The following is a 23,758-nucleotide window of genomic DNA, read 5'->3' as shown; positions in this document are numbered from 1 at the left end:
ATAAGAAGAAGTGGAATATGGAGACAGCAAAGTGCACATAGTGGTGAGGTGAAGCTGTTGTGCTGTAGAAAATTCCGTGACCGTTGTCACAAAGGAGAGTTGGAAAGGAGATCTGCAGGGTGGCGAGCTGGCTTTTTAAATAGATATTGAAGGTCCTTCTCATGTGGGTAGGGTGGTGTGTAGGACAGCTCCAGCGCTTGTCTGAAGATGGAGCAGCAGAAGCTTTGGCTTAGGTTTTTAGTCGACGTGCTCAAATGTCAGGACTGCAAGGGGTCAAACTCTGTTTTGGGCCCATCGTGCCAAGAAAGCCCTGGAGGTGCTACAGCGAGTTGAGAGAAAGGGAAGGGGCTGGAGGTTGAGGTTGGATGTGGGGAACAATGTCTTCCCCAAAGGGCTGTGGGGCATTGGAACAGGCTGCCCAGGGCAGTGCTGGAGTCGCCATCCCTGGAGGGTTGGACAGACGGACATGAGGTTCTCAGGACATGGGGCAGGGACAGGGGTGGGGGAACGGTTGGACTCAATGATCTTGAGGGGCTTTTCCAACCAAAATGATTCTGTGATTCTGTTATTTGTCTCTGGTTGCTGATGGAGCCCTCAGGAGATCAGGGTGGCTGTTGGTTTTTAGGTGTCACCGTCATCTAGACCTTTGTCTCTGAACCTGATCAGTCTGTAAACTCAATGCTTTGTTCTTTTTACGTTTTCCTCTCCCCCAAAGATCTCAGAGCTGTCCTCATCTAAGCTAGATTTGATTTTTGGACAGCAGCCCTAAACTGGATGTGAAACTTCAACAGGGGCTTTCACACACCTGTGGACTGGAAAGATTCTTTCATCTCCATTTGCAGATGATAAATTAATTCATACATGTCAGCAGAACTGTTGTTTTGGCCTTTTTTGGGCTTCTTTTAGAGGTATGACTCTGCCCCTCTGTTCAGCTTATGTGCTACATTTCTGCTTGCATCTCGTCTCTGTGCATGTAATTTATTTCTACCTAAGCTTAATTTAGGCTTGGCTAAGTTTAGGCTTAGCAGGATGCAGTTTGATACAAACAAGTGCAAGATTCTATAGTCAGGCCACCACAAGAGAATGTGATTAATTACACAGAAAAATAGGAGTGTGGCTTATGGTGCTGACAAACATACAAGGCTATACTGGAACAGTCCTTTACATTTCAAGCCTTTACGGGGAACAAATATAATTAAACTCAGAGAAACATTGATTTGCCGTGTTAAGCATCTCATGTTTATAAATCTATTTCTCAAAGTGGAAGCAGAGCTGTTAAAATGGCTTTAAACTTAATATCCAACTGTGCTGCAAGCTGATTTTTCCATGGCTGAAATGTGCTTTATTTGCACTGATTCCTGCGTTGAAATAGGTGAAAATAGACTCGTTTCTATTTTTTGTTTTTCATTGTATTCTTTTTTGGTCGTGTTCGAACTTGTCTATATATTGCAAGTGATGCGTTTGGATCGCTCGGTTAAAATGGAAATAAACCCAAACTTTATGGTCAGATTTGAGAAAATCAAATAATGAATGAAATAGTGAACCAAAAGGGACTAAGAACCCCAGAAGCAACTACTGTCTTGTTGGAGGCCTGGATCCAGTGCAGAGACTCAGGGGGCAGTGCTGGGGCCGGGATTATTCAATATATTCATCAGTGACTTGGATGAGGGAACAGAGTGACTGTCAGCAAGTTTGCTGGGGACACCAAGCTGGGAGGAGTGGCTGACACGCCAGAGGCTGTGCTGCCATCAGAGACCTGGACAGGCTGGAGAGCTGGGCGGGGAGAAATGGAATGAACTAGAACAAGGGCAAGTGTAGAGTCTTGGATCTGGGCAGGAACAACCCCAGGTGCCAGTGTAAGTTGGGGAAGGAGCTGTTGGAGAGCAGTGTAGGGGAAAGGGAGCTGGGGGTCCTGGGGCCAGCAGGGTGAGCATGAGCCAGCACTGGGCCCTTGTGGCCAGGAAGGCCAATGGTACCTGGGGTGGGTTAGAAGGGGGTGGTCAGTAGGTCAGAGAGGTTCTCCTGCCCCTCTGCTCTGCCCTGGGGAGACCACCCCTGGAATATTGTGTCCAGTTGTGGCCCCTCAGCTCCAGAAGGACAGGGAACTGCTGGAGAGAGTCCAGCGCAGCCACCAAGATGCTGAAGGGAGTGGAGCATCTCCCGTGTGAGGAAAGACTGAGGGAGCTGGGGCTCTGGAGCTGGAGAAGAGGAGACTGAGGGGGGACTCATTCATGGGGATCAATATGGAAAGGGTGAGTGTCAGGAGGATGGAGCCAGGCTCTTCTCGGTGACAACCAGTGAGGACAAGGGGCAATGGGTTCAAACTGGAACACAAGGGGTTCCACTTAAACTTGAGAAGAAACTTGTTCCTGGTGAGGGTGTCAGAGCCTGGCCCAGGCTGCCCAGGGAGGTTGTGGAGTCTCCTTCTCTGCAGACATTCAAACCCGCCTGGACACCTTCCTGTGGAACCTCAGCTGGGTGTTCCTGCTCCATGGGGGGATTGCACTGGATGAGCTTTCCAGGTCCCTTCAGCCCCTGACATTTTGGGATTCCCGACAGCTGTTTTATTTCACATCTTAAGTTTTTCATTAGCTTCCAGAACTACTTCATTCGGAGCTAAGATTTAGAAATTAAGAAGAATTTACTCTTCTTTTCCAACACGTGAATAAAAATCATGTACGAAGTCCTAAAATCTTTTAATTATCTAGAAAGGCTTGATTGGATCAGATCTGCGTAATTCAATCGTGACAATTCCAACATATTTCTCCCTTTCTAATCCATCCTTTCCCCCAGAACTTTTAAAATCAATATTGTATGGATTCAGTATCTTCAAGGCAGAACTTAAAACAATGTCCTTGTCAGTTTTCAGGTATCGTAACCTGTGGCCTGTCACCTATGCCATTTCTCACATACACACGGTGTTTGATTCGCTTTGGTCGGGTCCAAATGCAACGCAAGAGTTAAGCGTCTTGATTGATGCACGTGATGTTCTAGTATTGCATTAGTAGCTTTAAATATGGATTTTCAGAAAAAAATATGGTCTAAAAATGGTTCCTCCTGCTTATGACGATATATTTTTAAAAAATGTATTTATTTTTAGGAAAATACCTGAAAGAAAACCCCTTAACAACAGGTTAAACCAACTGTAGAGGGGGCCTGGAGTTGGTTTTGTGATTCCAGTTTAATACGCCGACCGACTTGTTTGATGTTTAAGGATCATCCCAGAAATATTGTTACGCCGGATCCATTTGTGGTTTGATCGGCCGGATACTTTAAAAAGCCATAATTAGTTGTGTGGGTTTAAATATTTGGTCAGCAAAATCCTGTTTGAGCAGAGGAAGGCGCGAAATCACAGCTGCTGGCTTCTAATTTTGAATGTGTGTTGGTGGATTGCTAAAATAAAGAAGCTCTAGGAAAAAGAAATCAAAGATACTAATTCTTTTCTTCAGAGAAATCAGCCCCGTTTCCTGCAGTCACCAAGTGTTTTGTGGAAAACTACATGTTTATGCTGCTTTTTTGGGGGTTTGCTATTAACTGCGAAGTCACTTATGCTTTCCCAAGTGTTTGGAGGCAAGGATTTTGCTCTAAATTACAATTTGCCCATGTTTTATTGGAGGTGACAATAGTTTTTAAGTCCCTTTTCCACTTTCTACTCCAATTCCTCTGCAAACATTAGAGTTCTGGTATATATTATTCCCAGGTATTTCCTATATAACACACAACTACACATTTTCTTTGGAGGTGTTAACTCCAATTAAGCTGAATTTGAAGCGTTAATTGATACCACTAAATCCAACAGTATAAAGAGTAGAGGGGCACGTTCCCATGGAAAGGCTCGGCTCTGATTTCACGTTTTCCCCTTGCAATTTGTGAGATATTTCCCTGTCATGGTATTAACATTTGCGTGGAAATTTTAGCCGATAAAAAAATACCCATAAGTCTTTTGATTGTGCCCTTGTTGGGTTTTTGTTGTTATTTCCCATTCAGGTTTTCCCCGAGCAAAGTGGAAGGTCGACCAACACCATCTCACTTTTGCGTAGGAGTTACGGATGGCTGGTGTAGAACTGAGCAAAATGTAATCGTTTCGGTCAATAGTTGCTTCCCAAATTCAGGCTGTGGCGACGCGATCGGGCCAACCCTACATTGGTTTCTACTACTACTTGAAGGAGAAATTTGTCTCCTGTTCTGCTCCTTGTCTTCATCTTCTCTGTTGTCCTGGGCTTGGGTGGCCTTGCAGATAGAAAGGTGGGAAGAGATCCGGTGAAGATCAGGGGAGCGGTGGATGCTCCATCATTGGAGATGTTCAATATGAGGTTGGACGGGGCTCTGAGCAACCTGAGCTGGTGAAGATGTCCATGCTCATGGCAGGGGATTGGACCAGAAGAACTTTGAAGGTCCTTCAAGCCAAACCATTCTGTGAAAACCATTTTTGTTTTCAACTACACCTGAAACCACAGGGAGTGAGTAAATCTGGAGGAACTGAGAATGAAGGAAACGTCTTCTTCGTGAACTTCGTGGGTTTGTTCTTCATTACAGTGACTGTGTGTCGGTGCTCTCAGTCACTGCAGGGTCTCATGGTTGTCTGCATGTTCCAGGAGAAAAGCATCAGGTCAACTTAGAATCACAGAATCATTTTGGTTGGAAAAACCCCTCAAGACCATCAAGTCCAACCATTAACCCATCCCTTGCACTGCCCTGTGTCCCTAAGAACCTCATGTCTGTCCAGCCCTCCAGGGATGGTGACTCCAGCACTGCCCTGGGCAGCCTGTTCCAATGCCCCACAGCCCTTTGGGGAAGAAATTGTTCCCCACATCCAACCTCAACCTCCCCTGGCGCAACTTGAGGCCGTTTCCTCTGCTCCTGGCGCTTGTTCCTGGGGAGCAGAGCCCGACCCCCCTGGCTCCAAGCTCCTTTCAGGCAGTTCAGAGATCAGAAGGTCTCCCCTCAGCTCCTGTTCTCCAGCTGAACCCCCCCAGGTCCCTCAGCCACTCCCATCACACTTGTGCTCCAGCCCCTCACCAGCTCCGTTCCCTTCTCTGAAGAGATTTGAGACTGATGCCAAGCTCTCCAATCTCATGAAGACATCTGCTTGAGAAAACAAGATAAAAATCTCTTTAATCGGAGCATTTGAGATGAACTTAACCACCCTATGCAGTTGAGGTTCTTCTTAAATACCTGAGGATCCCACCACGACCAGGATCACCCCGCTCTCACTTCAATGTGTGCACTCAGCTGCTGAACCACCAGCTTTCAGGAGATTGTACTTCACCACACCACGTTCTCCATCTTCTTAATGTATGGTTTTTTGCCTTGTGCCTGGGTACGTGACACGACTTTGTTAGTTTTGGGGTTTGTTCTTCCTCCATCAGAAAAGGAGCAACATCAAGTCTCACTCCACCCGCTCTTGCCTGTGCAGGATTAATTAAGATTTCTTGCATTGATAGCTGATTTTGGTTGGTGCTGTGCTTAATATTCCCTCTTGAAGTCCTGAATGCTTAAAAATCCGCACTTACTGATAGAAATTGAATGCTTAAAAATCTGCGCTTACTGATAGAAATGATGGGTTTTGCCATTTGGTACAGATCCTGACCGAGATGTTATTGGTGACTACTCAAGCTACTTGGGCTTTGTAGCCTTGACGTGTGAGTGCAAGAACTTCATTTCTTGCTTTTCCTTAGGATTAATTTTGATTTTAAATACCCCAAACTTTGGTATCTCTCGTACACAATATTGTTTTCATGTCCTGGCGCTAATCAACATGCTACAACGTCCCCCTTCTGTAACAGTGGCTGTAAATCTGCTTTCACAAAACCCCATTAATTAGTCAAAACTCTTCATTTGTCACGATACAATTAATCAGTGACTTACTCCAGGATTTCCCACTGTTGCTGAGTCCACCTCCAAACTTTCTGCTCTCACAATATAGGGCTGGTTTCCAGGGAGTTGCTGCCCCATTTCTGGGTGATGCTAGAAGAGGTGCGGATGCCCATATTTGCCAATCACCTGGATTTACTGAGGCCAACAAACCTAAAACTGCTCTGACTGTCTTTTCAGTCCTAGTGGGATGTTCTGTCAGCATCACAGCAAATATTGTCTCCCTTCCTTGGATACTTGGACACCTATACAGATGTTATTGGTTCTTCCCAATATTACAACTACTTAGCATTAAAATATATGGCTGTGTTCTTCCCGACGCACAGCGTTCTTTGAAAGGCCAAGGTTGGAATTTGCTGATTTTTCTTTATTAGAGAATGAGATTAAGCAGAGGAAGTAAGGGATTAATATTTTCTGGATTTACATCTTATTGTATTTAATTGAAATATGACAAGAGCGACACGAGGTTGGAAACACATAGAAGGACAATTCAGGGAGTGGTTATACTTCGTATTCTAGAAACACAAAGGGAAACTGGAGTTTTGGCTCTACAAAAAGCCGCTTTGTCTGTTCCTTTCTATTTCTTTATTAAGCCAAGAATTCAGGATAAACTTCCTTCAACTGAGGAGATTTTTCATCTACGAAGGCCTTAAATCCCTACGCTTGTGCTTGGTTTTAATATCTTGTGCTGATCCCTTCCCCCAGAAGAAATGCAAAATGTGTTAAAATGATGCCCTGTTACTCATCCTGTAAACCAGGCCCCAATCTTGCCTAATTATGTCCCTGCCAAAATTAAGCACTACTCTTTACCGAGGGAATATCAGCCTGAGAAACAGATTTTTGAGTCATCAGGAAAATTCTGCTTGCGGAGCCTTTTGTTGGTTGTACAAGGACACAGCTGCACCTTTTGATGGAAGGAAAAAATACATCAATTTGTCAACCTTCGAGAGCCCTGGATTATACAGTGGCTACAGGACAGGTTTTCTGCATCCACATAATAATAATCATCATCATAATTGCATTCCCTAAGGTGCTGGGCACAACCTTAGTACCTTAGTGGGTGATTTAAGGTGTAATTTGGTGCACCTGTCAACAAAGCGCAGCAGAAATAAGACCGATTTTAAAGAGGAGTCTCATTCTTGATGGGGAATAACGACTGTGATTCACGGTTTGGAAATGTATTAGTGGAAAAAACAGGCTTTTTTTGGTTTTCCTGCCTCTTTTCGGGTATTATTGCACTGTCAGGAAGATACAAGTTTATAATAAAGGAGGAAAGCTCTCCAGGTAGAAGTGCTTACCAGACACACCAATGTCCAAATCCTTCATCGCACCAAGTCCTCTTTTAAAACAACCGTTTCAGTCTTCTTTTAATTTTATTTTATTTTTCTATGATGGTAAAGCAGTTTTTCTGTATGGACAGATTGTGACTTCTAAAGGAATTCCTACAACCTGGGAATAAGTGCAAGGCCTGGAGCAAACCAGAGCCCGAGGGCACATCCTCTCCTTCCTTTAAAATCCAGGTTTTAAAGATTTCTCCTTAATACAAAATCCAGGTTTTTAAAGCTTGCTCCTTAATTTAAAATACAGCTTTTAAAGATCTGGCTGTACTGCCATCCAGAGACCTGGACAGGCTGGAGAGTTGGGCGGGGAGAAATGGAATGAACTAGAACAAGGGCAAGTGTAGAGTCTTGGATCTGGGCAGGAACAACCCCAGGTTCCAGTGTAAGTTGGGGAAGGAGCTGTTGGAGAGCAGTGTAGGGGAAAGGGAGCTGGGGGTCCTGGGGGTACAGCAGGGTGAGCATGAGCCAGCACTGGGCCCTTGTGGCCAGGAAGGCCAATGGTACCTGGGGTGGGTTAGAAGGGGGTGGTCAGTAGGTCAGAGAGGTTCTCCTGCCCCTCTGCTCTGCCCTGGGGAGACCACCCCTGGAATATTGTGTCCAGTTGTGGCCCCTCAGCTCCAGAAGGACAGGGAACTGCTGGAGAGAGTCCAGCGCAGCCACCAAGATGCTGAAGGGAGTGGAGCATCTCCCGTGTGAGGAAAGGCTGAGGGAGCTGGGGCTCTGGAGCTGGAGAAGAGGAGACTGAGGGGGGACTCATTCATGGGGATCAATATGGAAAGGGTGAATGTCAGGAGGATGGAGCCAGGCTCTTCTGGGTGACAACCAGTGATAGGACAAGGGGCAATGGGTTCAAACTGGAACACTGGAGGTTCCACTTAAATTTGAGAAGAAACTTGTTTGGGGTGAGGGTGTCAGAGCCTGGCCCAGGCTGCCCAGGGAGGTTGTGGAGTCTCCTTCTCTGCAGACATTCAAACCCGCCTGGACACCTTCCTGTGGAACCTCAGCTGGGTGTTCCTGCTCCATGGGGGGATTGCACTGGATGAGCTTTCCAGGTCCCTTCAACCCCTGACATTCTGGGATTCTGGGATCTCTCCTTAATAGAAAATCCAGGTTCTGAAGATCTCTCCTTAATGTAAAATCCAGGTTTTAAAGATCCTACTACTAATAATAATAATGATAATATAATCCTTTTTGACTCACTACCTTTTACTTGCGTTGCTGGACTTGATAGCATCCTCCCCAACAAAATATTTGTATGATAGGCTGTTTTCAGGATCCCAGGTGCCTGCAGAGCCCTCGCACACCAAGGAAAGCAGCTTGAGGAGCCTTTCTTGGTCTTTATTGCAGTGGTATTCTCGTGGTCCTTATACTTGGGGCAGGATAGATACAGAACCATCGACTTTCTTTTGGAATGATAGTTCTTCCAGAAAATTGGAGGAGATTTCTCGGAAAGCCGTGATGTCCTGACAAGCAGGACGTGGTCAATTAGTCGTAACCTTCAATAAATAACTGATGCTCTTGCTTTTCAATCCCATAGTGTCAAGGTGACTTCTTGATTTCATTTGCTTCCAGTCCTAAACTGTTGTGTGACACTGGCGTGTTCTCTTGGACGGACGTAACGACACCTGTATGCCAATTGAAATTAAAGACTTTTTAATATATACCTGTTTCTTACTGAATATTTTCTTGCCTTGCAGCCCAGGAAGAAAACGTGATTTTTCGCCGGTGCTTTGGAGCCAATACTTTGAATCAATGGAGGACGTTGTGGTAGAAAATGAAACCGGCAAGGATATATCCTTCTTTGTTCTGCCTTGAACTTATTTATTATTTATTATATTTATTATGTGTTATTCTCAGTCCTAGGGCAGCATCATGTGTCATTGAATTTTTTGGGGTTCTCTTCATCTTTTTCATGTATTTCTTCTCCCATTTTTCCTATTGCAGGGATCAGCATCAATCACTAGAGCTCTCCCTTCTGAGCTGACAGTTAAGATGGACAAGGTCTGTTCCTCCTGTTGCTTTAATTAACATTAAAAAAGTCTTTCCAGCAATTCAATAACATATTTTGCACAGCAACGCTCATCTGTTCCCATAGTTTAAACTGTCGCAGGATCTAAGCTGTTTATGGATTTTTTATTATTAACAACAGGTAGTTGATCTTTCCGAAATCTCTGCTCCCTTTGCAAATGTTCGTTTGACCTAATTACAAAAGGAAAATGTTTTAATCTGTGTTTAAACAACACATCCTTGTCATTTAAATAGTTGCATCGGTTTTAAACATGCGTATTTTAGCTTGGCCAGTAGGACAACCCAACTTCCAAGCTATTTCTCTCCAAATTACCAATTTAAATGTCAGTCCAAAAGCCCAACGAGACCTGGACAGCAGGAAAAAAACTCTGGAATAAAATAAATGGGTTAAGTTTTATCCAGTTTATTCTCGCACATGCCCGTTGATCAGAGGGAGAAATGAGCCTTTGGGTTAAGCAGAGGTAGAAATAAAACACTGCTGGGTGTTGCAGACTCCAAAATACATTCAGCTAAGTGAGAGACTTCAAATAACTCCGTGAAATGGCCTTAACTGTTCGTACACTTTTCGAATTTACAAAAGTGGATTGGAGGGGCCCGTCTTGCTGCTGTTACATGGGGGAGGCCATTCTGCACTTTCCTGGGCTGTATTTACTGTAAGTAACCTGCTGCTTCATTTATATTTTTATATATATATATATATATATACGTATATATACACAAAGAAAGGTAACTAACCATTCAGCTCTGTTAACCCCAGGAAAATCCATTTAGAAAACCATCTTGTAATCTGGTAAGCACCTGAGTCAATTCTAAATATTTCCCTCTTGGTGTATTTATTAAATAGGCAAAGCACCCACAAAGGTTTATCCTCTAGGTTTTAGTTACCAGCAGTAACCATCTCAAGGCAGATCAGGGATAAGAGGGACATTAGGGTCAGTCAGCATGGTTTCACCAAGGGGAAGTCGTGCTTGCCCAACCTCATTGACTTTTATGAGGACAGAACAAGATGGATGGATGATGGCAGAGCGGTGGACGTGATCTACTGTGAGTTGAGTAAGGGATTTGACAGAGTGTCCCACAGCATCCTCACAGCTGAACTGAGGGAGTGCGGTCTGGATGAGCGGGTAGTGAGGTGGACTGGGAACTGGCTGAAGGGAAGAAGCCAGAGAGTCGTGGGCAATGGGGCAGAGTCCAGTTGAGGCCTGGATCCAGTGCAGAGCCTCAGGGGGCAGTGCTGGGGCCGGGATTATTCAATATATTCATCAATGACTTGGATGAGGGAACAGAGTGACTGTCAGCAAGTTTGCTGGGGACACCAAGCTGGGAGGAGTGGCTGACACGCCAGAGGCTGTGCTGCCATCAGAGACCTGGACAGGCTGGAGAGCTGGGCGGGGAGAAATGGAATGAAAGAGAACAAGGGCAAGTGTAGAGTCTTGGATCTGGGCAGGAACAACCCCAGGTACCAGTGTAAGTTGGGGAAGGAGCTGTTGGAGAGCAGTGTAGGGGAAAGGGAGCTGGGGGTCCTGGGGCCAGCAGGGTGAGCATGAGCCAGCACTGGGCCCTTGTGGCCAGGAAGGCCAATGGTACCTGGGGTGGGTTAGAAGGGGGTGGTCAGTAGGTCAGAGAGGTTCTCCTGGCCCTCTGCTCTGCCCTGGGGAGACCACCCCTGGAATATTGTGTGCAGTTGTGGCCCCTCAGTTCCAGAAGGACAGGGAACTGCTGCAGAGAGTCCAGCGCAGCCACCAAGATGCTGAAGGGAGTGGAGCATCTCCCGTGTGAGGAAAGGCTGAGGGAGCTGGGGCTCTGGAGCTGGAGAAGAGGACACTGAGGGGTGACCTCATTCATGGGGATCAAGATGGAAAGGGTGAGTGTCAGGAGGATGGAGCCAGGCTCTTCTCGGTGACAACCAGTGACAGGACAAGGGGCAGTGGATTCAAACTGGAACACAGGAGTTTCCACTTAAATTTGAGCAGAAACTTGTTCCTGGTGAGGGTGTCAGAGCCTGGCCCAGGCTGCCCAGGGAGGTTGTGGAGTCTCCTTCTCTGCAGACATTCAAACCCGCCTGGACCCCTTCCTGTGGAACCTCAGCTGGGTGTTCCTGCTCCATGGGGGGATTGCACTGGATGAGCTTTCCAGGTCCCTTCAACCCCTGATGTTCTGGGATTCTGTGCCATGTCGTATTTATTACCTTTTAGACATTCAGATGGGCTGTAAGTCACTCAGCCTTTAAGCATTCAAACTAAGAAAAATAAATATTTTCCAGGAGTCACTACCAAATTCCCACCGTGATTACTGTTGAGTGATCCTGATGCTGTAATTATAAACCACCCTACAATACGAAGAGACACATGAGCAAATACTTTACCAACTGGGCTGCATTTTAGTGTTGATTAGTATTAATAGTTTTACACGTAACAGTTCATTTGTAATTTTACCTGACCCAGAAACTGGTGCAGAACTGAAACTTTAAATCTTAAATCTCTGTCTTACTAAATCCTGTAGTTATTTGTTTGTAACTCACTTGTTGCTAAGATGGACGGGTATATTTTCTTCTGCTAGTTTTGGGGTTTTTTAAATGATATCCGAGTGTCTTAAGCAGATGTAGTGAAGGTCGCTGCTTTTAATTGGAGGCGAAGGTAGGAAATCACATTTTTTTCTGAGTTAAGGGCTTTTATAAGTCACTTCACAGAATCACAGAATGGACTGGGTTGGAAAAGACCTCAGAGATCATCCAGTCCAAGCCTTGGTCCAACTCCAGTCCATTGACCAGATCATGGCACTAAGTGCCATGGCCAAACTCAGTTTCAAAACCTCCAGGGCCGGTGAGTCCAGCACCTCCCTGGGCAGCCATTCCAATGCTGACCACTCTCTCTGCACAGAATTGCTCTCTAATCTCCAGCCTCAATTTCCCCTGGCAGAGTTGAAGCCCATGCCCCCTTGTCCTATTGCTGACTGCCTGGGAGAAGAGCCCAATCCCCCCTGGCTAGAACTGCCCTTCAGGTCGTTCTAGAGAGTGCTGAGCTCACCTCTAAGCCTCCTCTTCTCCAGACTGAACAAGCCCAGCTCCCTCAGCCTCTCCCCATAGGGCTTGTGTTCAAGTCCCTTCCCCAGTCTTGTTGCTCTTCTCTGGACCCGCTCCAGCACTTCCATCTCTTTCCTGAGCTGAGGGGCCCAGAACTGAACACAATACTCCAGGTGTGGCCTCCCCAGTGCAGAGCACAGGGGAAGGATCACTGCCCTTGTCCTGCTGACCACGCTGGTTTGGATACAGGACAGGACACCATTGGCCTTCTTGGCCACCTGGGCACACTGTTGGCTCCTGTTGAGTTTCCTGTCTGTTAGTCCCCCCAGGTCCCTTTCTGCCTGACTGCTTTCCAGCCACTCTGTCCTCTCTGGAGCTCTTTATTTCCAATAGCAACACCAATCCTATTTTTACATTTAACAATCTCCAGAATTTAGCAGTGATTGCAGTTATAACACCGTACCTTACACTGACAGGCATTTTATGTTGGAGAAAGAAACTTCCATGATAATCAGCTTATGTTTTCATGTGTCTGCTATCGAATTCATTCCTTTGTGCATTTTTGAGGTAGAAGTTGGTCCCGAGCCAAAGCGTTAAATGTTTGGGATGAACCAGAACATGAAAAACAAACCCAAAAAACCCCACAAACAACAAAAACCCCAAACCAAAACTAACTAACTAAAATTCTTTCTATAACATCCTTCCCCCCAAGAAGAAACCCAGATTGGGAAGCATTGAGAGTAACCATCTATAAATAAAATCCCATCCTTCCAGAGCCATGTGCGCCTTTCTTATTTTGCTTATTGACCTGCTCGCTTCCTAGATTATATATTTGTACTTTTCATGGCCAAAATACTCCTGTTCGGGTAAAATTCAGGGCACTCTAAAACTTCCCATTCTCTCAATCACACTGAGGATCCTCCTTCCTTATTCCCTAATGACAATAATTTGATTTTAGCAGCAGACTGCTCCTCTGACGAGTTAAATTATTGCTCAATCTTTTAGATTGAGGTTTCAGGGTGTCTGTGGGGGCTCAAAAATTGTGGATTCAGTGGGTTTGGGAAGAACAATTACTCCAGTAATTGAATAGCTGAATAATCAAAATAAAAGGGCTGGGTCCTTTCAATCTCTGCCCATTGTATCAGTGGTTCTGTTAAGAATCCCTCCACAAATTCCCCCGCTCCTGCAGGGCTATTATTTAAATAATCAGTGATTCCTTAACACAAAAGTCTTCCTTTCCACAAAGAATGCGGCTTAATCACTGCGATGCCTGAGATATCTCGTGTAAATTGAGCTCCCAGGGACAAACAGAGCCATAATCAAAGATCCACTTGTTCCCCCCGACCCCTTTGGATGAGTCAATTTTTAGCCATTTCAGCCTTCCTGTAAAATTCTGCTCTTTGAGAGCAAATTGAATGGGTGCTGCAAAGCGGCTGCTTCGTTTCCATGTCCACTGTACAGCCAGGGATGATTTGTCATGATAAAATTATGGATCTTGGGTTAATTAATGGTGATGTATATGGAATATTCCTCCTCAACATCTCCGACACCTCGTGCAATCCAGGTTCATCCTCTTTGTCGACAGCAGAAGGTTTTTGTGGCACCTTTGCTGTTGTTTCAGGGAGCGCTTGATGTGATTTGGAGAGGAGCTTTGGCACTTTGCGAATGCTTCGCTGACGTTCTCTTTGTCCTTTCTTGCAGGCTGCAATCATTAACAGGATCCAGTGCAGGATCGTGGCTTTAGATCTCCGAGGCCACGGTGAGTGAAAGAACTAAACTTAAAATCACATAAGCATGTTACACTCTCATTTTTTAAAGGAGATGTAACGAATCCCTCCCAAGATGACTAAGAAACATCCTTAAGGCATTCCTATTTATTTTATTCAAAAGCAAGGGTGGAAAAGTAGCTTCTGCAGCTCCGCAACCACCTTGTTCGCCTTTGGTGGACTCATGGGTTCATTCCTTCCTACATTCTGCCCCCGATTTTCGTCATTTCGTATTTTCCTAACCTACAGGTTGGTCTTTGCCATTAGAAATAAGCTCTGTTCTTTAGTTTTAAGATACGTTGCGCATATGGAACAGTTACGGGGAGCGTTTCCTACCCATCAGCTAAAACGTGATAAAGTACCAACCCCTCGTATTAATTCTGGGTTTCTTAATGACTCCTGTTAACTGCAGGAGGTTTCACTTTTAATTACTGGGCCAAACGGCTTTGTACGGTTGCTGCTCCAAGTCTGAAGGTTCTCAGCTTGTGTTGACTCAACTCTTTTTGTTCTTTCAGGGGAAACCAAAGTTCGGAATCCTGAAGACCTGTCTGCAGAGACTATGTCAAAGTAAGGATGCTTATGCTCTTCAGTGTTTCGCTTTGCACAAACCTTTATTTCCTTCCCTTGATTGAGCAATAAACTACTTGAGGACACAAAACCTTCATTTGGGGGAGCTGGAGGATTTAAATTAGCGTGATTCTGGTAGTTAACCCTTTTCCTTCCATTTTGGGACTATTGGTAATTTATATTACACTCTTCCAGCTGAGTCGGGTTCCAAACCCGAGTCCCAACCTGCGATTTATTGTTTTCAACCATGGACGGAGCTGCTTTTTCAAACCACCATGACCTACAAATCCCCCTCTCGACAGAGCTGTAGGAAAAGCAAAATAACCCACTGCTAAGCACATTACGCTTCTCCACATTTAGGACAAAAAGACCCTTTGCTGGGACTACAATTAAATCGCGGAGGATTTTGTAACCATGGGGTGAGCGAGTCCGCTGGGTTTGTTGCGGGGAGGCCATGTGTGAAATATATTCTGACTTCCATTGTGTCCCTTTATCGCTGCTGCGTGTGGCTCAGCGGGTCCCGATGTTTTATTGTCCCAAGGAGATGCCCTATGAAATAATTACATTTTTTTTAAATCTAGAGCAGTGCTACCATGAAACAAGTCGCCTTTTGTTTTTTAAACCTTTCCTTTTAGCAATGAGCTTGACGGTTGCTCCTAAATAACCTTTAAATGGGAGCCTTGATTAATAACAGGTTTTCATTTTTATTTTCATCAAACCACAGAATCCCAGAATGTGAGGGGTTGAAGGGACCTGGAAAGCTCATCCAGTGCAATCCCCCCATGGAGCAGGAACACCCAGCTGAGGTTCCACAGGAAGGTGTCCAGGCGGGTTTGAATGTCTGCAGAGAAGGAGACTCCACAACCTCCCTGGGCAGCCTGGGCCAGGCTCTGACACCCTCACCCCAAACAAGTTTCTTCTCCTATTTAAGTGGAAACTCCTGTGTTCCAGTTTGCACCCATTGCCCCTTGTCCTATCACTGGTTGTCACCGAGAAGAGCCTGGCTCCATCCTCCTGACACTGCCCCTTTCCATATTGATCCCCGTGAATGAGTCCCCCCTCAGTCTCCTCTTCTCCAGCTCCAGAGCCCCAGCTCCCTCAGCCTTTCCTCACACGGGAGATGCTCCACTCCCTTCAGCATCTTGGTGGCTGCGCTGGACTCTCTCCAGCAGTTCCCTGTCCTTCTGGAGCTGAGGGGCCACAACTGGACACAATATTCCAGGGGTGGTCTCCCCAGGGCAGAGCAGAGGGGCAGGAGAACCTCTCTGACCTACTGACCACCCCCTTCTAACCCACCCCAGGTACCATTGGCCTTCCTGGCCACAAGGGCCCAGTGCTGGCTCATGCTCACCCTGCTGTCCCCAGCACCCCCAGGTCCCTTTCCCCTACACTGCTCTCCAACAGCTCCTTCCCAACTTACACTGGAACCTGGGGTTGTTCCTGCCCAGATCCAAGACTCTGCACTTACCCTTGTTCTAGTTCATTCAATTTTCCCTACCCAGCTCTACAGCCTGTCCAGGTCTCACTGGAACCCTCAAACTCTGACAGAGCAAACAAGCTGGTCAACCTTTTATTATTTCATTTTTTCATCTCCAGTTCCTCTTAATGGTTTTAGTCAGGAAAACCAATCTGGGTGTCTTAAACTACCGTTTAATCAGCAGATTTTAATCATTATTTCTGTTATTATTTCGGGTTTTGTGAATCACACAAGCCAGATTTCACCTCTTGCAGCAACAGCTTCAGTTTAGAGCAGGTACCTTACAGAAAGGATGGAGAAATTACCCCTTGCCTTATAGTATCTGTAGAATTCGAGTCTTTTTGCTTGTGCTCTATGTTTTTTATCCTCGACTTGGTCAGGAGGGCTCAGTTGTCTTCCCTCTTTAATTGCAAAAGCTTTCTCCTTTCAGCAGAGTGAATTTCTTAGTCTGCGCTTCCACGCAAGAGAATTTGATGGATTTCTCATCTTATATTTAAAATTCCTACTGGCCGATGTCAATATAAAAAGGTCTTTCTGTTAAATGAGTGCTTTCTGTTAATAGAAAGGGAATTGACGTGCTTGTTCAGGGAACTATTGGCTTGAATGATTTCCTGTTATTAGTGCCTAGATGAAACAATGGTAAGAAAATAAGCTTATCTCTATTACCTGTGAGTTAAATGGGCGTACGGAGAGGATTTGGAGCCGGACATCTATCCTGAATATGTTTTCTCCTCCCGTCGTACAAATCCGCTTCAGAAATGGATCCGGGTATAGACACCGACCGTGCTTTTTTACTGTGTTTTGGCAGAGACGTCGGCAACGTGGTGGAAGCTCTGTACGGGGACCTGCCGCCCCCCATCATGCTGATCGGGCACAGCATGGGGGGCGCCATCGCCGTCCACACGGCCGTCGCCAACTTGGTGCCGAGTTTGCTGGGTTTGTGCATGATCGACGTCGTGGAAGGTGAGTGTGTGTCCCCTCGGATGGGGATGTCTGTCCCCTCGAATGGGGTGTCTGTCCCCTTGGGTGGGGTTCTGTACCCTTGGATGGGGTGTCTGTCCCCTTGGGTAGGTGTCTGTGCCCTTGGACGGGGGTTCTGTGCACTTGGATGTGGTTCCATTACCTGGGATGGGGTGTCTGTCCCCTTGGATGTCGTTCTGTCTCCTCGGACAGGGTGTCTGTCCCCATGGACAGAGTTCTGTGCCCTTGAATGGTGGTTCTGTCCCCTTGGATGGGTTCTGTCCCCTTGGATGGGTTCTATCCCTTTGGATGGGGTGTCTGTCCCCTTGGGCAGGGTTCTGTGCCCTTAAATGGTGGTTCCCTCCCCTTGGATGGGACATCTGTCCCCTTGGGATGGGGTGTCTGTCCCCATGGACAGGATTCTGTCCCCTTAGATGGGTTCTGTACCTCTGGATGTGGTTCTGTCCCCATGGACAGGGTTCTGTGCCCTCGAATGGTGGTTCTGTCACCTTGGATGGGTTCTGTCTTTAGATAGAGTTCTGTCCCTTTCGATGGGGTGTCTGTCCCCTTGAGTAGGGTTCTGTACCCTTGGATGGGGTGTCTATCCACTTGGACGTGGTTCTGTCTCCTTGGACAGAGTGTCTGTCCCCATGGACAGGGTTCTGTGCCCTCGAATGGTGGTTCTGTCCCCTTGGGTAGGGTTCTGTCCCTTTGGATGGGGTGTCTGTCCCCTTGGGCAGGGTTCTGTGCCCTTAAATGGTGGTTCTGTCCCCTTGGATGGGGTTCTGTCCCCTTGGATGGGGTTCTGTCCCCTTGGATGGGTTCTGTCTTTAGATAGAGTTCTGTCCCTTTCGATGGGGTGTCTGTGCCCTTGGATTGGGTGTCTGTCCCCTTGGGTAGGGTTCTGTGCCCTTGAATCGGGTGTCTGTCCCCTTGGGTAGGTGTCTGTGCCCTTGGATGGGGGTTCTGTGCACTTGGATGTAGTTCTGTCCCCTCTGATAGGGTGTCTATCCCCTTGGATGTGGTTCTGTCTCCTCGGATGGGGTGTCTGTCCCCATGGACAGGGGTCTGTCCCTTTGGATGTGGTGTCTGTCCCTTTGGATGTGGTGTCTGTGCCCTTGAATGGTGGTTCCCACCCCTGAGATGGGGTTCTGTCCCGTGAGATGGGACGTTGGTCCCCTTGGATGTGGTTCTGTCCCTTTGGATGGGGTGTCTGTCCCCATGGACAGTGTTCTGTGCCCTCAAATGGTGGTTCTGTCCCCTTGGATGTGGTTCTGTCCCCTTGAGTAGGGTCCTGTCCCCAGGATGGGGTTTTGTGCCCTTGGATGGGATGTTGGTCCCCTTGGGTAGGGTTCTGTGCCCTTGGATGTGGTTCTGTGCCCTTGGATGGGGTGTCTGTTGCCATGGACAGGGTTCTCTGCCCTCAAATGGTGGTTCCATCCCCTTGGATGTGGTCCTGTCCCCTTGGGTAGGGTTCTGTCCCCTGGGATGGTGTTCTGTGCCCTTGGATGTGGTTCTGTCCCATTGGGTAGGGTTCTATAGCCTTGGATGGGGTGTCTGTCCCCTTGGGTAGGGTTCTGTAACCTTGGATGGGGTGTCTGTCCCCTTGGGTAGAGTTCTGTGCCCTCAGGTGTGGTTCTCTCCCTTTGGATGGCGTGTCTGTCTCCATGGACAGGGTTCTGTGCCTTTGAATGGTGGTTCCCTCCCCTTAGATGGGGTGTCTGTCCCCTTAGATGGGGTGTCTGTCCCCATAGACGTGGTTCTGTGCCCTTGAATGGTGGTTCTGTGCCCTTAGGTAGGATTCTGTCCCCTTGGACGGGGTGTCTGTCCCCTTGGATGTGGTTCTGTCTTCCACATTGATCTACTGCCTTCTCTTACTGTCTTTACGTCCTACCTGTTGAAATACTGATTTTCCAACGTGGGAATAGTAGGCTTAGGAATACTGAGTTTTACTTTCCTTAACTGCATTAAATCCCCAGTGAGCTCCGGCTCTCTCTGAGGGTGTTCCCTGGTAGCCAATTCTGTATAGAGGGACATGGCAACAATTCCGTCAGATGCCATCGAGTTAAAAAACTTCTTTTGTAGGTACGGCCATGGATGCATTGAACAGCATGCAGAACTTCTTAAGGAGTCGTCCCAAGACGTTCACGTCGCTTGAAAACGCCATTGAGTGGAGGTAACGAATAGTTTAGTCTCCAAAATCACTCGTCTTCATAGTTTGACTCCCAAAGGAAACCAAGTTAATAGATTATTTTATTTATATGAATAGAAAACCCAGTTGTGTTACCAATTACCCAACCTAATTTTTCACCTCTCTCTGCCGTGAGGTGGATATAACCCTATTACACCATTTTCCCATCAGCAATTCTCCCACATCTTTTAAATTTACAATTACAATAACGGTGGGGGGGGGTCAGAGAAATAAATCAATCGACATGTAGCGGGAGCCACTCTGAGAACAGGAGGTTTGGGGGCGATTTGGGGAAACCATGAGCTCTAAAGGGCTTTTGCTTCTGTTTCTGAGCCTGATTTGGGTCAGTAACTATTCCTGTCCTTCCACTTTTTTCTTTTCTAGTGTAAAAAGTGGCCAAATAAGAAATCTTGAATCTGCCAGAGTTTCTATGGTCGGTCAAGTCAAACAGTAAGTGATTTGGTTTTGTTTTGTTATTTCAAGCTCTTAGAATCATCTGTTTTTCAGTATTGTTGCTACACACCATAAATACACTTGAAAGTGAAAATTTCTTCTAGCAAATACTTATAATTTGTTCTAGTGGAGTCCCTCAAGGGTCAGTGCTGGGGCCGGGATTATTCAATATATTCATCAATGACTTGCATGAGGGAATAGAGTGACTGTCAGCAAGTTTGCTGGGGACACCAAGCTGGGAGGAGTGGCTGACACGCCAGAGGCTGTGCTGCCATCAGAGACCTGGACAGGCTGGAGAGCTGGGCGGGGAGAAATGGAATGAAATAGAACAAGGGCAAGTGTAGAGTCTTGGATCTGGGCAGGAACAACCCCAGGTTCCAGTGTAAGTTGGGGAAGGAGCTGTTGGAGAGCAGTGTAGGGGAAAGGGAGCTGGGGGTCCTGGGGACAGCCGGGTGAGCATGAGCCAGCACTGGGCCCTTGTGGCCAGGAAGGCCAATGGTACCTGGGGTGGGTTAGAAGGGGGTGGTCAGTAGGTCAGAGAGGTTCTCCTGCCCCTCTGCTCTGCCCTGGGGAGACCACCCCTGGAATATTGTGTCCAGTTGTGGCCCCTCAGTCCAGAAGGACAGGGAACTGCTGGAGAGAGTCCAGCGCAGCCACCAAGATGCTGAAGGGAGTGGAGCATCTCCCGTGTGAGGAAAGGCTGAGGGAGCTGGGGCTCTGGAGCTGGAGGAGAGGACACTGAGGGGGGACTCATTCCTGGGGATCAGTATGGAAAGGGGCAGTGTCAGGAGGATGGAGCCAGGCTTTTCTCGGTGACAACCAATGGTAGGACAAGGGGTGATGGGTTCAAACTGGAACACAAGAGCTTCCGCTTAGATTTGAGAAGAAACTTGTTTGGGGTGAGGGTGTCAGAGCCTGGCCCAGGCTGCCCAGGGAGGTTGTGGAGTCTCCTTCTCTGCAGACATTCAAACCCGCCTGGACACCTTCCTGTGGAACCTCAGCTGGGTGTTCCTGCTCCATGGGGGGATTGCCCTGGATGAGCTTTCCGAGTTCCTTTCCAACCCCTGACATTCTGGGATTCTGTGTATTTCTGTGATACCGGCAAAGCACTTAGAGAAAACCTGAGCAAAATTTCCCTGGGGCAAAATCCACCAAGAGTCGTGTTTTAAGAAGTTAATCACTGCTTGTTTTGTCTGCCTTTCTGCACAGATTTAAAAAGTGGGTTTTTTAATTTGGTTTTTTCCTTTGGTTTTGTGGTTTGCATTTTGCTGGTGGGTTTTGTGTTGTTTTGGCAGGGAATCAGTTCCTGGTTTTATTTCTACAGGTGCGAAGGGGCTGCGAGTCCCGAATGTCCTAAAGCCATAGTGGAGGGCATTATTGAGGAAGAGGAGGAGGAGGATGAAGAGGATGAGGAAGGGGGAGGCTCTGTCAACAAAAGGAAGAAAGAAGATGACACAGAGGTTGGGAATTTCTTGGGAAAAACCCAACAAACTGCAAAAGTAGCCACCAATAGTTTTCCAAATAATTCAAAATAGAACAGGCAGCAACTCCAGGGACTGAAAACTTTATATCGTAGAATCATTTTGCTTGGAAGAGACACTTAAAATCATCGTATATCATAACTTTTGGTTTTCTTCTTTGTCTGTTTCACTGATTCTATCTTGGGCTGCTACTTGATAACGTGTGTTTGGTTTTCTCTCCTGATACGCTCATGGATTTAATGCATATGGGACGTCTGGCCTGAACGACAAGCGCTCTTTTCTGGCTCTTTATGCTATTTTTGTTCCTTTTCCAAGGCTCAGAAACATTTGGGAGGTTGGACAGGCCATTCCAAGCCAGGAATGTCAATTCCTTGAGCAGAATCGGTGTAGCCACCTTAGCCCCTTGTATTTCTGTGTCACCTGAGAGCCAAATCTGAACGGTGGGACAATTTCTGAGCTGTTCGGACCAGGAAAAAATAACAAATTGAGTGCGCTGAGAGCTACAGCCTCCTCTTCAACTCTAGGTGTAGCTCCTGCTCACTTTTATCATCCCTACTTGTGCATTTTGGCTGTGATCTGGAGAGAAATTCAGGAGCAAGGAGGGTCATCCCGTAGAAATATGTATTCCACCAGAGGGAGCCGGTGTTTTTAATATATCATCCCAAACGCCACTGTGATTTAACTTTATTTCAGCTTTTTTATGGCTCACTAATGCGGATCTCTCTGTCCTCCCTGCAGACGAAGAAGGAGCATTTATACACATGGCGAATTGAACTGGCAAAGACAGAAAAGTACTGGGATGGCTGGTTCAGGGGTTTATCGAACCTCTTCCTAAGCTGCCCGACTCCAAAGCTTTTGCTTTTAGCTGGTACGTTGTCTCTTCCAACAACTGTAGGTTCGGTGGTTGTCGGTTCGGGGATGTCTCCCTTTTAATGTTTAATATTTCAGTATTTAATATTATAGAGAATCAGCATTTGGCTGATGTCTCCGAGACCAGCGCATCTGTGTTTTCCACCTTCATGTTTCTACACACCTGGAAATATCATAAACCCGTTATATTTGATATATTGTGACATATATGTGTTGCTGCTCTTGGGTGGGTGTTATGTGGGAGAAGAGCAAACAGATCCTTCACTACTGTGTTTCCTACAGAATTATCGATGCTTTAGAGCCAACCCATTTTATACCCTGATAGGAAATTAAGTGTGTAACCAAGATAAATACCATTTTAAGTAGTGGGGAAGGATGCGTTCTTGCATTTTTGCCTGGGATTCTTTCCTGTCACTTTACTCCCTTGAGGTTCAGTGGTGAAAAATCCTTGTGGGCATCAAAAACAGTGTTTCTTTTGAGTTTTTCAAGGCAAACGTCCCCTTCAAAACGTCAGGTAAAGCCCAGCTTAGACAGTCACGCTCTCTCTGGCTTTTCTCCAATGATTGTAGGTGTCGACAGACTGGATAAAGATCTAACAATCGGACAGATGCAAGGTAAATATTGAATATTATTGCTCTATCCTAACCGGGATGCTCTTTTTGGACGATAACCTGTTGCTATGGGTACACAAAACCAGAGTTGGCTGGAATGGCATCTTACCAGGTGCCATTTGTATCAAAACGCTGAAGAATTTGTCCCTCCCAAAGTGTTCTCTGACTGTCTGTGTGGTGGAGAAGTTGAGGAGAAGGTTGAATTAGAAGTTGTGAAGAGCTGTTGCCGTGGTTTCTGTTCAGTCCTAATGCTCCATATTTCCAACAATGGGGCTGCCACACTTTCCTTGGGTTTGGGGGGGGAATTTCCAATGGGTTTTTTCCCTTTCTAATTAAATCCCTGATGTTCCAAGCTATAGGGAGCATCCCAAACTGTCTGGTCTCCCAATATTTCTGGCAGACATCATTCAGCGTCTGCATTAATGCATTGGGTTTGTTGTTGTTTTCTTCTTTTTATTTATTTTACCCATCTCAGCTTCATTAATTTCCAGATCAACCAGTACTGGAAAGCAGGATAAATATTATCTTACGGTAGATGTGAGAACATTTCCAACTCGGAAAGGGAATCTCCCCTGCATCGAGAAGCTCTAAGATGCTTAGTTTAATTTTTAATTCCTGGGGCCCTGCTCTAATTACACCTGGGGAAGATGAATTAAACAACTGGTTCTTGCTTTTGTTGGAAACTGTGTATTTGTTGCTTTAGACTCCTGTGCCTTCCCGGTCCCTCTTTGCCCGATACATTTAGTGAGGTTTGTTTCTAAAGAATGTGAGACCGTTTTTCAAAGAGTTTATAAATTCCCAGCGGATTTATGGGTGTTGTGTCCGATGTTTCGTGCGTACACAAGAACCTTTTGCCTAAACCGCTGCTGTTAGAAGTCAAAACCGCTGGAAAAGCCGCTGCAGTGATGCCTCTGTCCATCCGCAGGGAAGTTTCAGATGCAGGTTCTCCCGCAGTGCGGCCACGCGGTCCATGAAGATGCTCCAGACAAGGTGAGCCCCACCATGGGATTGAAGCTAAATCAATAAACCACTGTCTTCACAGCTTCAATATTGAATCACACAGTGGTTGGGGTTGAAGGGACCTCTGGAGATCCCCCAGTCCAACCCACCTGCTCACG

General features: G+C 46.5%; 1 protein-coding gene across 1 annotated transcript in view; it reads left to right on the top strand.

Annotated features, from left to right (window-relative positions):
• PPME1 (protein phosphatase methylesterase 1) overlaps positions 1-23,758 on the top strand; it is a 32,276-nt gene that overhangs the window by 4,412 nt on the left and 4,106 nt on the right. The window contains exons 2-12 of the mRNA XM_071812968.1: positions 8,912-9,006; positions 9,804-9,895; positions 13,966-14,023; positions 14,546-14,597; positions 16,883-17,037; positions 19,120-19,210; positions 19,610-19,675; positions 21,003-21,138; positions 21,898-22,027; positions 22,599-22,643; positions 23,566-23,630. Coding sequence (XP_071669069.1) covers positions 8,912-9,006; positions 9,804-9,895; positions 13,966-14,023; positions 14,546-14,597; positions 16,883-17,037; positions 19,120-19,210; positions 19,610-19,675; positions 21,003-21,138; positions 21,898-22,027; positions 22,599-22,643; positions 23,566-23,630 — 985 coding nt within the window. The remainder of the gene's footprint in view (positions 1-8,911; positions 9,007-9,803; positions 9,896-13,965; positions 14,024-14,545; positions 14,598-16,882; positions 17,038-19,119; positions 19,211-19,609; positions 19,676-21,002; positions 21,139-21,897; positions 22,028-22,598; positions 22,644-23,565; positions 23,631-23,758) is intronic.

Source organism: Patagioenas fasciata, chromosome 1 (genome assembly GCF_037038585.1).
Source record: "Patagioenas fasciata isolate bPatFas1 chromosome 1, bPatFas1.hap1, whole genome shotgun sequence".
Lineage (NCBI taxonomy): Eukaryota > Metazoa > Chordata > Aves > Columbiformes > Columbidae > Patagioenas > Patagioenas fasciata.
This window is presented reverse-complemented; position numbering and strand designations above follow the sequence as displayed.